Source organism: Haemorhous mexicanus, chromosome 5, assembly GCF_027477595.1.
Source record: "Haemorhous mexicanus isolate bHaeMex1 chromosome 5, bHaeMex1.pri, whole genome shotgun sequence".
Lineage (NCBI taxonomy): Eukaryota > Metazoa > Chordata > Aves > Passeriformes > Fringillidae > Haemorhous > Haemorhous mexicanus.
Window position 1 is genome coordinate 68,900,329 of NC_082345.1, and position 14,539 is coordinate 68,914,867.

The 14,539-nt window shown below is 44.4% G+C and overlaps 1 protein-coding gene across 2 annotated transcripts in view; it reads left to right on the forward strand.

Moving 5' to 3' along the window:
- Window positions 1-7,655, forward strand: part of FAM107B (family with sequence similarity 107 member B) — a 59,055-nt gene extending 51,400 nt beyond the window's left edge. For both annotated transcript variants that reach the window (XM_059847477.1, XM_059847476.1), the window contains 2 exons: window positions 2,375-2,528; window positions 4,501-7,655. In XM_059847477.1, coding sequence (XP_059703460.1) covers window positions 2,375-2,528; window positions 4,501-4,617 — 271 coding nt within the window. In that variant the 3' untranslated portion in view covers window positions 4,618-7,655. The remainder of the gene's footprint in view (window positions 1-2,374; window positions 2,529-4,500) is intronic.
- The last annotated feature ends 6,884 nt before the right edge of the window (window positions 7,656-14,539 follow it).

Sequence of the window (14,539 nt, forward strand, 5' to 3'; positions counted from 1 at the left end):
CTACCAGCAGAAAAATTGGTATCTTTTAGAGGGAGGTTAGTCTTATGTGCTTTGTGTCACTGTGCCAGCTCTGATAGGAGGCTTCTCAGTAATGTAGACATTAGGCTCTGTTCTGTTTTGTTACAGCAAACTTTCAAGTGTAAGGAGGACTTTCAGTGCTCTTACAGAAGTCTGCTTGACAGGCTGCTTATTTTGTTGCAAAGACTCAATGTAGACATCAGCAGCTTCACTTTTTGGGCCCATCAGCTCTGAACAGCCAGAAATGGATGTTGAAGATGTTAGTACTGGTCCAGTCATTCTCCATGCCTCCTGTGAGCACTGTCAGGTCTAGAACTGGTATAGTTATTCACTTGCAGAAAGGGTAGTTGTTTTGGGGAGAAAAAAAGAAAAAAGATTCAGGTGATTCTACCTCAAGGCACTGGTCACTTAAATTATTTTTACTTATTAGGAGTTAACCTCAGCTCTGCAGAATATTGGTTCTGTCCCTTCCAGAGGTTTTAACCCTCTCAGCCCTCATTTGTGTTGTAACACACTTTTGTTGCTCTATATCAAAGCCTTAGGATTTGTGATTTAACCAGAACAGTCACCAAGAGGTGATACAGGACCCCAGTTAATCCAGTATCCACCAATTTGTTGCTTTTCCTTTTTACATAGCAGTGGAAACAGGATTGACTTTATAGTTCTGTTACAGATCTGCCACCCCCACCTGATTGGACTGAGGAGTTGCATTTACTTGTAGCTTCTGTGGCTTGCCTTTGTTACAGCACACGTGAACCAGTCAGTGCCTCTGCTTTGTTATGGTGCAACCTCAGTGAGAAAAGCAGCAACAGTGATGTTACTTAGCAGCTGCTTTCTGGTTTGTGGCTGTTTTGACTACTGATTGCCAGTGTGGAAGCTTCCACTGACTCTGCTCTCACCAATCCAGTAGTAGTAGTAGTAAAAAATGACTTCAGTTTTTCTTTCCTGACTTCAGTTTTATGTGCTAAAATGTAATTAAAATAGCATGAAACATAAAATATGAACACAGTCTTGTAGCTTCTGTTGCACTCAGGCCATGAGATCTACTATGAGAAATAGGGAACAGCATTTGGTGTTGCTAAATATTTGATTTTGCTGTCAGGGTATCTACAGGGATAGTGTGTTGCATAATATATGGAGTCATTCCTAGATGCCACCATAAAATGGCATTTTAATGTTTTATTGGACATGCTGTCAGATATGCATATTAATGAATAATTAGGCAACCACAGATGTATAGCAAGTAGAGAGGGTAAAAATACGCTTTCTGAAAGCTTGTTCAGGTTATTGAATTTCCTAAAGTTGAAATAAAAAATGGTTGATGTTAAGCTTAACGCTGGATGCTTTCACATAATCGTCTTCCCAGGAAACACAACAATAACAAAAACAAATTTCAGATCTCTCTGCTCCGCTGTAAGTGATGCTAATACCTGAATAACAGGGAGAGCTTTGAATCTTATAACAAATTCTGAAACCATCATAGCATTACAGAGATAAAAGAAACAGCTGAAGTCACAAAAATAAGTAGGAATGAGTAACCATGTGTGTGCCTGTATAAATAATGTCATGCATCTTCCCAAGGAGTGAGCTTTCTCATCCCAGAGTAGCTGGCTTGGAAAGCAATTTGTGCTGAATAGGCTCAAAACATTCAGTTCATGTAGCACCTAAAGGCTTCTCAGAGGGGGAGTCCTCCAGGCTTTGTCCAGTCTCCAAGGTGATGGCAACTTTTTTATTCTTGATTTTTGTTGTCTTAGGCTCTTTGTGATGTTTAGTGTAGCCTGGGAGCTCTCACTGGAAATAGTTTCACAGCCAGGCGTGGGTAAAGCTGTCACATTTTCAAGGAAAGGAGAGAATCCATGATTTCCAGGAGCAGTGGGACAGACCACTTTTTAGTTTTGGCCATGCAGACTTCTATGGGCAGAATAGCCTGCACAGGACTGTCTGAACCCAGTCCTTCAGAGTTATCAGGCACCAAGCAAATTCTTCTTGTCCAAAATTTGTTTCTAGGTCTGATAGTGTCTTCATTTGTGATGGTTTTTTCAGTCCCTTCTTCTGGAATCAAGATAATACAGTGAAGGCTGAAGATGAAAGTTAATGAAGTATACAGGAGAAATACTGGCATGCACATTAAAGGGAAAAATCTTAAAGGCTTAAATTTTAGCTTAGGATACTGGTTAGAAATCAGGCAAATATCTGCATGTTTTTTGCTTTTATTTATTGATTTACATCCCAATGTATCCAAATAGGCAACTGCTTGATTTTTAGTAAAGCTGCCTGCAATTCTGTATGAATTCCTGCTAATTGAAACTGATCTCTTTTTTTCTACCCCCCCCCCCCCCCCCCCCATAACTTGAAGGGGTCTTGCACCTCAGAACAAACCAGAGCTACAGAAGGTGATGGAGAAAAGGAAACGAGATCAAGTTATTAAACAACAAAAAGAAGAGGAAGCACAGAAGAAGAAGTCAGACCTGGAAATAGAACTACTGAAACGGCAGCAGAAACTGGAGCAGGTAAGATGAGGAATAACTGACATTTACACATCTGCATCTGAGCTGCTCACCTGAGGCTCCCTTTGTAGACAGAAAAGAAGCAGCAGCCAATTTTTTTGCATATTTCCCCAGGTTAAATTCAGGTATCTCTTAGGATAAGTCAAATCATACTCTTTAATTACCTGTTGTCACTTACTGTTTAGGAACTGCTGATGGGGTCTGCCTTTGGTCAAATGAATCCTGCACCAGCCAACAGGAATGTGTGTGGAGCACTGATGCTATTTAACCATTGAAACTGTGGTGGTTTTAGTCAATTTTTGTAGTCTAACTATGATCCACTAAGAATGGCTGTTAGGCTGTAGTACATCAAAATTACATTTAATGAATTAAAACCAATAGATTCTCCTGGGTTATGTAAGAAACTAGATAACTTTTCAAAGATCTTTTGTTATCTTAAAGTGTGTGTGCCCATTGGTGTTTTCAAGTGAAAGAAAAAATCCTCAGACCCTTTGCATGGAGATGATGTGGAGTTGGAGTTCCTCATGGTGAAGCTTTTTGCCAGGCTCAGGACCAGTCAAATGTCTCTGTGCCTCTGGAAGCACTTTGTGTGCCTGAGAGAAAATATCTCTACAGTGAAACAGCTCATCAGAGAAGTCACTGTGCATCGAGCAATTTTAAAACAAATTAATGCTATAAATAAATACTTTAAAACAGTACCTCCTGTGTTTCTCAAAAGAAATCAATTAAACCAAATAATTGCTGTTAAAAATTACATGTAATCCAATCATTATAGGTTTTAGGGTTTTATTATAGGTTGGGTTTTTTTTTTTTTTTGTTTTAATTAGGTTTAGAAATATTTTTGGAGAAAGCTATTGTATTTTTAAGTGTATCATCCTGTCATTTTTCTTATTTCTCTTAAGGGCCCAGCTTGTGGGAAGATTTGATTTAAAACTGAGCCATCCAACATAGATTATGTAGATTAGAAAATTCTGTTAGAAGAGGAAAAGCCTGCCCATGGAAACAGTGCTGTGACTTTGTAAACATCATAAGAATGGCATTAATTGACAACATGACTCATGGAGGGACATTGTTCTGATTTATAGAAACAAGGCATGTCCCTTGTCAGTGAGCCAGAGACAAAGGAGAGATTATTAAGGTGTGCTGTACGTGGTCCTCATTAATAAGGGAGACCTTGGTCTGATAAAAAAGATTAAAAAAAAGCTCATTTCAGGCACTTTTGTTAGTTTTCTAAAGGGTTTTTTCCTCCCTTTCTGCCAACTGGTCTGCCTTCCCTAAGGATGGCTAAGCAATCCATATTCTGTGCCATGTGTGAGCCTGTGCTGGGTGGGCTCTGCAGAGCCTTGCCACACAAAGCATTTCCATGCCTCACATGGAAATTTCAAGTGTCTGCATGGGCAGGAGCTCCAGCTTGTTTAAAAAGGGCAGTGAATGGCTCTCAAAAATGGCTAAGGGCCAACAAAGATTTTTGGGTTTTTATTGCTTTTTGTGGTAGAGAATCCAGATACTCTTAAAGAGGCTCAAGTTAGATACAGAACCTCATACCTAAACATTCAGAAATCAGTTCTGCAGGTGTGCTCAGCAGTAGCTGTTCACATGTTCTCCCATGAGGCACATTCTTCCTTGGTCTGTTGTAAAAGCCAGAGAAGGGAATTACTGTTGTTTCTTTAATGAAGATGTCCAAGAATTTCTTAAAAAATGCTTCATCTTGTTCTTGTACTGCGCTTGCAGAGTTTTTGTCAGTCTGGCAAAGGTGGACATCTGGAACAAGCTAGAGCCAAGGATTTGAAAAGATTTATTGTTTATGAGAACAGATACTCCCAAAGAAAAGCAATTTTATCTTTTCCATGAGACAAAGAAAGGAAGCAATTTAAAGAGTTTGGCATGGCCAGTTATTGAAACCTTTCGTTTTTTGTCTTGCATTTCAATGATGTGTTTTCTAAACTATTTTTTTAACATGTGATTCCCTTTTAAGCTGGAACTGGAGAAGCAGAAGATACAGGAAGAGCAGGAAAATGCACCTGAATTTGTCAAAGTCAAGGGCAACTTGAGGAGGACGGTCCAGGAAGCAACAGAAGCACCAGACTCCTAGAGCCAGAGCCTGCTTAGACTTCCAGCTTTCCTGCACGGAGAGGCTTTTGCAAGTTGTCTCACATCTGCCCCTCAAGAGGCAAAATAACTGCATCAGCTGACACTTACTGAAGATGAGATTTTTAATTCCTGGGACGTGTGGATTAAAAAGACAATATCGTAAACAGATCGACTTGCCAAATACAGTCCTGAGATCAATGAATAAGGAGTGTCTTTGTCAGTTCAGTGTCATGGACCAGGCTGACATGCTTTCTCAGAGATTTTAACCAGGATACTAGAGAAACTCCTTCAGTGTTGCACTGCTTTAACTCTTGTGATCCTCGTTTAGTGGAGATATACAGATTATATTTTGCTTTAAAACAGATCAAAAATCCTCCTGTTATATCAAGCTTTGCTGAGCAGATAGATGTCCTCCATCTAGCCCTACAGCTTGTGTATATCCCACAATAATGTGTGTTTAGTTGGAATTTTTATTAAATCTAGGAGAATATGAGGTGTGCTGATTACTGCTGCCCATCCCCACTAGAATAGGTAGGTGTGGGCAAGATGAGAATGCTTAAAATTCACCAGCAGTGAAAAGTTAAGCAGCCTTAAAGCCCATTTTTTGCTGTTTGGCATGTAGAATTTGGGCTATGAAAGAATGAAAATCTGATGATCCTTTCACAGGGAGACTCCAGAGGCTGATTTGTCTCTGTCTGTAAACTTACACTGTTGTGTACAGGCCTGTGAAGTCCTACCTGTGAATTTACCTCTCAAAGCAAAATTTTCTGTCTTCTACTTTTCATGTTTTGAAATCCTGCTTACCTTGATGTTGTGGCCTTTCTCCTCCAAGGACATGCTGAACAGAGTACAGTGTTAACACATCACTTGGTAGTGTTTGAACTCATTTATTGGAACTGATCTACCATCAGTTCCTACTCTTTGCTTGCAGACACTTGTTGCAGTTTCTGCAGTAGAGAAGTGTTTAAACCAGATCAGACCAATTACTGGGATCTACTGAAATGGATTTTTTTTGCCTAAAGTGAGGCATAAAATGAAATTCATTTTATCCCATCCTTCATTCAGTCTCAAGAAAGAAGTTTGTTACCACTGAGACTTTGGGTCCAATTCTGTCATCTTCTGCCTTTTCACAAGTTGCCCCTGTGACTTGCCATTGCATAAAATATTGCTCAGCTTGCACAGGGATGACAGAATCTGATCCTTCATGCTTATGACTACTAGTTATCCAGGAAAGCCTGGGATGAGGAGTGGGGAACAGATTGCTCATGTAGGATTATAGAATTGGATTCTTACCTGGTGTGATTGGGTGCAGATGTATCTTCACAATGTGGGGAGAAACCCTCATCTTCCTTGGTCAGAGCAGTCCTAGCTCTCACTGAAACTGTGTTCATACATACCTGCTGAGGATCCAATCCCTAGCCTTTGCCTTAGGATGCTAAACACAATAATTTCTACTTTGTAATTACATTGGACATAACTGTTTGAGAACACTTTTTATTAATATCAGCAGTGGCATGTTTGTATTGTAAAGGTGTGGTGGAGGGTTGTTTGCTTGGTTTTTATAGTTCCTTTTGCCTTTTCTATAAGTATTGGACATTTTAAATACAATTTCAGATTAGCACTGGGGACAATACACTCACAATTAGAAATGCTTCCTAGATACAGACTTTAATTTGTTAAGATACAGGCATTTTTTTGTGAGGACATAATCAGATTGAGGGTAAATTGAATTGTGATAAGCATATTGCCATTGATTTAGACTTGCAGTGTGACTCACATCTAGAAGATTAAATGTGAAGATGGTCTAAGACTGTTCAGATTATGAACATACAAAAGACAAAGGCCAAATGTAAGACTCTTCCATGTATTATCTCAACATAGGAGCACCCTGAATGCTGCAGGTACTTCCCTCTCTTCTTCCCTTCCCCTGGCAAGAGAGGATCCTTTCTGGCAATATATCATTCCAACGCTTGCACTGATTTTTGTCATGTAGTTGAGACAGCACACTATGTCTGAGACTTCTACACCCCACTCATGCTTCATCTTAGCTGTTCCCAGCCTACCAAACATCCTGCCTCTTGGTTTCAGCTCCACATTCACCTCCTGCTCAGTATGGAAAAGTCTAGAAGTGAGTGAGGAAACCTTCCTCTGGCTTGAGCAGACCATTTGGTGTTAGCCATTTCCCCTTGGTGATCATGGCAATCCTACCACACATTCACAGTGAAATGAAATTGGTGGCATTGGGACTGGTGGGGGACAAAGAACCCCTGTTTGGCTTCAGTGGCTGTGTTGGATCTGGCCCTCAAGGCTAAAGGCAGCCTGCTTTCTCCCCAGGTTAGCCTGTATTCAGGGTAGAGTTTCTCGTTCTGAAGCACAGGAGGCCAGAAAACTCCCTTGTACATACAGCATGAAGTGGTTTTTTTGGTTTTTTTCTTGTTTTTCATTGGAATTAACTCTCTGTGTGAACAGAACACCAACGTGTGTGTTAGAACATCTTTGAGTCCTGCTAATCCTTTAGCCTAGGAACCCCAGCCACCTTCATATCAATTCTGAGAGGAAAAAGCTTGTATTTGAAGTCAGGATTGGGCAACCCTTCCATGGGTGGCCAGTTAGTCACACCACAAGTGTCCTGTGCAGCTACTCAAGTAAGAAACTGCTTGCAGTGAGTGTAAGCAATTCCTGCTCTGCCCTTCAGCTTTGTGGGTTTTGAAGCAATCCAGCAAATCTTTCAGTGATCTGAAAATTGCTCACTTACCACTTTGTACTTTTTAAAAAACTCTTGCTTTTGATAGTATAGTAGTAAATTTTTTAGCTTTTTTTGTGGCTTTAACATTCTGTTAATATCTGCACTTGTTTGAGTGTACATATATAAATATATATAAATATAAAAAGGGAGCCTTAATGGATTTGTTTTCATAATTTAATATTTTTTGTATTTGCTCTTGTATAATTGTTTTTAACTAAAGGTATTACAAGAATGAGGGTGGAATACTTAGAACCAAAGTTCTGCTTAATAAAATCTACTACATGCTTGGTGTATGTGGTGGTGTCTGTCGTATCCTGCCAAAAACAAAACCTTGGGGGCTGCACTGAGATATCCAGATTGTTTAAAATTCTGCAGTGTGGGGGGAAGTATCAAGATCATTATTGACTCTTGGTTCCTTAAAAACCTGCATCCCTGTTTGTAAGTGCAAAAGCTGACAGAAAGAGTTTGCTGTGTCTCTAAACAGTATTATCCTTCAAATAAACTTGATGCTTGAAGTTTTTAACAGGACTGTGCAGCTGTTCAGGAAATGAAAGGTGAGGGAGAACATGAAGGAAAACTTCTGATGGGAGTCAAGTAATTGTGGAAATCATTCCTTGTCAATCCTTGGAATTATCAGCATTGCAATAGCTCCATTTCAGGTGGGAGTGAGAAGAGAGTAACAAGCCTGGTCCTGGGTTCAAGTCCTACAGTGCTTCTTTTAATTTAGCCAATGCTCCAAGGTGTAGTTCTAGTAGGAAAGACTTGGGCATGAGAAAGAAGGTACAGACACAAAGGATTTGCTGGGTTAGGGTCAGACAGCTCAGTGCCAAAGAGCAAAATCCGGTGCCAACAGCAGGTAGGGAAGGCAGCAGGGGATGGGCAGGGCTGGAAGAGGTGTGTGCCATCAGTTCTGCACAGAGATCCTCAGCTCGCACTGCTGAGCCCTGGTCAGCTGGGCAGGTGACAGTGGAGGGGGAGCTGGAGAGGAGCATGGGCTGAAATGAGGTGGGGGAGGAGGAGAGCAGTGAATTCACAACAGATGTCAGGAAATGCTTTTTTCCTTCAGAAACTGCTCAGCATGTGGAATGGGTCCTGGCAGGACTGCTGATGCAATGGTGCTGGAGCTGCTCCCGGAGCTCTCAGATGCGGGGGAGGTAAAAAAGAACAGAGTTAATAAGAGGTGAGTTTCTGTGGCCTTCTGGAGATACTGCCCTGTGCTCTCTTTCTCTTTCCTCAAGTGTAGCCAAATGTGTTGTGAATTATCCTTCGATATTTCACTCCAGCTCCAGAAGGAACATGGTGAGGGCATGTGATCTGCTTTTGTAGCATGTCCAGAAGAAAAGATGATCCTCCTTTTGTCTGTTTTTTTGGATTGCATTGAGCTAATAGGTTCTGTCATGTGGCTTTGCAAGCACTGTTCCACTGGGGGCTTTGCCTGTGTTCCTGTGGCCATAGGCAGATGGGTTGTGTCATGCCATAGCTGTGTGGAAGGAATCACCTTGGGGTCCCTTAGCTGCTCTTACAGGGTCCATGGATAGTGTCTGTAACCTGAAGTGCCTGGTGGCCCTTGCAGTGACCAGCTGCACTTAAGAAGATAACTGGAGACCAAAGAGCTGCTGCTGTGCAGTTTCCATAGGATCAGAACTGATGTTTATAGGGGGAAGAATGGGAGGGCAAGTTGGGTTCTCAAGGCTTTGCAATAGAAAGAGCACAAACGGTTGATGAGATATGGAGGAGTGGAAATACAAGGTACTTTTTCCCTCCTCCTGCCAGTTTAAACTGTTTGAAATCTTTCATCTGTCAGAGTAAAGGTTTGTTGTGCTGTTGTCAATATTAAGGACGACTCTCCTCAACGGAACTGGTAGAAACTGTGGCCAGAGGAAGTGTTTGATGGTGGTAATAGAGCACAGATGTCCTGCCTGTCACTCCAGTGCTTGTGTGCCACAGCTTATGCATTGCTTCAGACCTAGGGGAGGGCTGCACTGGGTCCCTCCCATGGCCTGCAGTGCCTCTCTGAGCTTAGCAGGGACTGCTGCTGTTCTCTGGGCTGATTTTGCTGAACCTCAAGTACATGCATTTGAGCTAATCATCCACTTTTCCTTGCTATCAGAGCAGAGCAATCAGCCCTGTGGAGTGTATTGCCCTCCTTTGACCGTGGAGGAGCCCACAATGCCTGACTGGCAGGGAACATTATCTACCTTGCAGGGATTCTGAAGCCAGGCAGTTCAGATGCCACCTCCAAACCACCCCGCTCTTTTTCATGGAGTTTTGTGCCCCAGGATAGATGAGGCACTGGATGCCTTCAGTAGATTTGGCCCTTCATGTCTGTGTGGTTCATGAGGTGATAAAGAGCCTGTCTCTGCTCTGTGCTCAGCAGCTCTGCTGCTTGGTGCCATGGACTCAGCCCAGGTGCTTGGAGGGGACACGTGGGGGGCTGTCACTGACATGTCTTAGGAAAAATCCTTTCCTTAGGATTTTTCCCTCCTGAGAAGCTGAGAGGCCTCAGGAACAAACTGTAAACAATTCTTATCTGCTGCTGTGGAATGCAACAGGGGGAATCTGTGATTGGTCTCATCTGGTTGTTTGGAATTAACGGCCAATCACAGTTCACCTGTGCAGACTGTCTCGGTCAGAGACAAGCCTTTGTTATTCATTCTTTTTCTATTCTTAGCTAGCCTTCTGATGAAATCCTTTCTCTCTGTTCTTTTAGTATAGTTTTAATATATTTTCTATCATAAAATAATAAATCTAGCTTGCTGATACATGGAGTCAATTTTCTCGTCTCTTCCCTCATCCTGGGACCCTTGTGGACAATACTACAGGGGGCTGCAGGGAAGGGACCTGCCCCAGGCCAAACACTGACCAGCAGGAGGGAAGGTGGCATCTCCACAGTGGTGTGAGGGAAGGAGGAAGAGGTGAAGCACCTGTGAGGGGGCTCCAACAGCCAGAATCACCCGCTGCTACAGCCACAGTACTTAATTATCTAAGTAATCATTTTGGGAATTAACTTCCATTATGCACCCAAGTCTAATCTCTCAGGTGGACAGCACGTGCAGTTTAACACAGATTGAAGGTGGCACATGGAAACTTCAGCCTGATTAGATGGGAAGGAGAAACATGTTTCTTTCCCCCTCTTCAGCTATTCGGAAACAAATCTTTAATAATGCAATTGAAATGCCAGCTCTACTTTATTGTGCTCAAAAATTAAGAGTGCCCAGAAAGCCTAAGCCCCGAGTGGGGTTCATTTAAGGTAAGTGTTGCTTGGTACAGAAAGGCAAAGGGAGCTGCCTGTGGAGTCAGGATGTGGCAACCCAGCCCATCTGAAATGGTCTCCCTGAAGGAGGGTTTGTGTCCATCTGGTTGTCTGTCCTTAACTCTTCCTTTGGTAAATGAAGCCTAAAAGATTCTCTAATGAAAAGCTGATCGGGATTTTGCTTTCATCAGTAGCAGCAGAAAAAGAGAGAGACCTCTTAATTTTACATTGTTAAACCTGAAACTTCCTTCATCACTGTGGTTGTGGGTCATAAGGGGTGATTTTCTCTGATGTGCAGTTTGAGCTCCTGTCTTCATCCAGCTTTGTTCTGGTGCTAATCCTTTCAGTGAATTCTGCCCCATACAATTTCAGGGAACCACCTTCATGAGCTGAGCTCAGCCACAAAGTGGATTTGGGCCCCAAACATCACCACCTCTGGTTTGCTGGGGAAATTTTACTCTCACTTCTAGTACAGATAGAATTAACTTCTTAAATACCAAGGAGTAAATTCTCTTCAAACAGAGATCTTGCATTTTTTAGAATTTTTTGTTGTAAGGGAATTGCTTCTGCTTTATACCAAGAGCTCTATTCCCTGTGTATTAGGAAATTGTTATGATAGCTAGGCAAGAGGTGAGCTGCAAACTAGCTACAGGCCCCTCTGCACTTAGAGCCACTCAGTCCTGATGCTGGAAAGCAGGGTTGCTGTCTGGGGAGGAAAAAGGAAGAACAGACAGTGGGAAGGCAAGAGCCTGACTGATGAAGATTTCCACCTCGTAGCCAAGGCTGAACAGCAGCTCTGAGGATGATGCACACAGCCTGCATCTGTGTTCACATCTAAGGTACCCTGTGCCTTTTTATTTCCCCTGAAGCCTCATTGTGTTTTTGATTCCTTTCCTATTGTTTCCTTTCACCCCAAACGCTTCCTGCTATTCAGGCCTCCTTGCCTTTGGATATTTTCCCAGGGCTGGTTTGTAATGAAAGGCATTTAATTGATGAAGAATCCTTGGGATGGATCCTGAAATGGGTGTTTGAGGCTGACTGCTGCAGTGTGGAGGGAAACCCAGCCTGAGCCCTTGGTTTGTGGGGAGTGGAGATGGGAAATACTGGGAATGCAGGGACCAGGAACAGGTGGGAATAAAAACTCTTGAGTCTGACAGAGCATAAATGAGAAACCAATATAGACATCTCACAGCTTTCATCTCAGAGCCCTACTTAAAAGGACTGTGATGAGAAAAACCCTATGGGGGTGAAAAGGAGAGTGGCAAAAGTTTGTTCCTTGATTCCTTCTCTACTGCCCCTGACCTTGTGAGACCCCACCAGGAATGCTGCATCCAGCCCTGGAGTCCCCAGTACAAGGAGGACATGGAGGTGTTGCAATGGGTGCAAAGACCACAAAGATGATCTGAGGGCAGGAGCATTTTCTCCTAGGAAGACAAGCTGAGAGATCTGGGTTTGTTCAGGCTGGAGAAGAGAAGGCTCTGAGGAAACTTCATTGTGGCCTTCCAGTACCAGCAGGGGTCTTACAAAATTGAGGGAGAGCAACTTTTTATGTGAGCAGATAGTCACAGGACAAGGGGGATGGTTTTAAACTAAGAGGGGAGAGATTTAGGTTAGATGTTAGGAAGAGGTTCTTTACTCACACAGTGGTGAGTCACTAAAACAGGTTGCCAGAGAACTGGTGGATGCCCCATCCCTGAAAGTGTTTGAGGCCCGGCTGGATGGAGCCCTGAGCAGCCTGGTCTAGAGGGTGCATCCCTGCCCGTGGCAGAGGATTGGAAATAGGTGATCAATAAATCCCTTCCAACCCAAGCCATTCTATGATTAGCAAGAAGCCCAAAATACATAGAAGCAATGCGAAGGCAAACTCAATTGCCCTCCTTAGAGCCATGAAAATCCTCTTGGAAGGATCTGCCGTGCAGGCGCTTCCTTGCCCGTGTCCTTCGGCACCGCGGCGCTGGCGGGATGCGCGGGGATGCTGCAGGGATGCTCCCGCAGCCCCGCTCAACTCCCACCGCCTGCTGCCCTCTCCTGGGCAATGCAGGGATCCAGGGCTTGCCTTTCCTTCCCTCCAAGGCTTTCCTCTAAAAATGTCGCAGCGCTGAGCTGTCGAGACTGAATGACTGCTGCTTCCTTGGGGAAATGCGTTATTATTTCGTGATTTTTCTATGCAAATGTCAGCAACACTTCCGCTAAGACATCGCGGATTCTCCGTGTTTAAAAGCCTTGACTGAGTGTGTTTCAAGAGCTCGGGAGCTCGGGATCTGGATTCTCAGGGCTGTTTGGTGTCCTGTGCTAAAGCACGATGGTTCACCATGGAGAGATCGGTGGTGGCTGCTGTGGAGTCTCTGGGGCTATCCACAGGCAGATCCCTGCAGAGATCCCAGGTGTTCTCAGGACAGGCTGGAGATGTCATAAGCCCAAAGTGTGCCAGGGTTGTGTTTGGAACAGCCTTCTCCAGCACTTGTCCTTTGCTTTATGTGGTGACAGCCACCACTGCTGCAGTCTGGGGTCGTTGCTGAGGATTTACCTCCTGCTGCAATCCCGTCAGCACCACGCCCCTGTGCCATCCCCCTCTGCCCCCTTCCACTGCCTACACCTCCAGCAGGGGTGTTCATCCTATTGCCATCCCAGAGAGCACTGATGTGCCCCCTGTGGCCTGGCAGCCCTTCCCAGCAGGAGGGACACCCCAGCCAGAGCCTCCCTCTGCCCCAGGGAAGGAGCAATGGGACCACCAGAATGCAGCTGGGGAGAATCCCCCATTCCCACATACCCCACTCATCCACCTGCATTTGCCATCCTGGTTTCCATACCTACACCTTCTCTCTCTCTACCCATTCAAACTCTCTCCTTTGCTTTCTAAAAATGTCCCCCATCCTCAGCTCCATCCTCGCTGGCAGCAGACTCCTCCTGTTGCTATAACAACGAGCAGCAGCCCAGCCAAATCAGCCAGACCCTGCCACATTTCCCTGCCTGCATCCAAATCATCCCCCTAGGTGTGAACACACTCTCTTCTTCCTCAAGTCTTTGCCATCTGCCTGCAAGGGGGAGATTGCTGCCTTTGGGGGGCTGCTGGCCCTCTGCACCCCCCATGTGCCTCCTTTCCCCTCTGTGCATACTTTGCACCCCCCAGCTGGGTCCACACCCTTGAGCTGGGCCACACTGACTGTCCCACACACCCTCTGAGATAAAACACCACTCTTTTGGCTCATAAACCCCAGGCAGATTAAATTGTGAATGGGAATGGGGAGAATTACTTGAAATACAGTGGAAATTATGTGTCCAGGGTCTGGTTTGAAAGATGGAAGGTGTGTCTAGCACAAAGGTGCAGGGGAAAGGATTTTTTTTTCTAAAGCAGAGTCTCAGGGTGTCTCTGCCCTGTGGCCTAAGCACACATCCAGCCCAGGGAGTACCCACTGTGTAAAGCCTCTCTGTTACTGCAAGGCTGCTGTGGGCACAGCTTGCTGGTCCTGCAGAGGGCAGGGAATCAAGCCCTGCCACCCTTGAGGTCCTTGAGGGCCCTCCTAGCAGATATTCATGGTGGCTTTTCCACCCTCAATCACGAGCTCCATTTAAAACCGATTTTCTCCCAGGCCCTGATTTTTCATTTAAAACTGATTTTTCTCCCCTGTCTGGGCTGGCAGCAGCAGACTGGAAGGTGCAGGTGGAAATGGTGAGTTCCTCTCTGTCACACAGAGTGTGGCACAAGGCTCCTCATCCTGAACTGCATCTCTTCTGCCCTTTCCTTGGGCCAGCTGCTATCCCAAGGCTCACCACAAGGATTTCTTACCCCCCTGCTGAAAAAACCTAGGACAGCCTCTTGGGATAATGCCAGACTGGAGGGATATCAAGAACCACCCTCCAGTGCTGTGCCCTCAGCTCAGGAAGGGCATTGAGGGGCTGGAGAGTGTCCAGAGAAGGGCAATG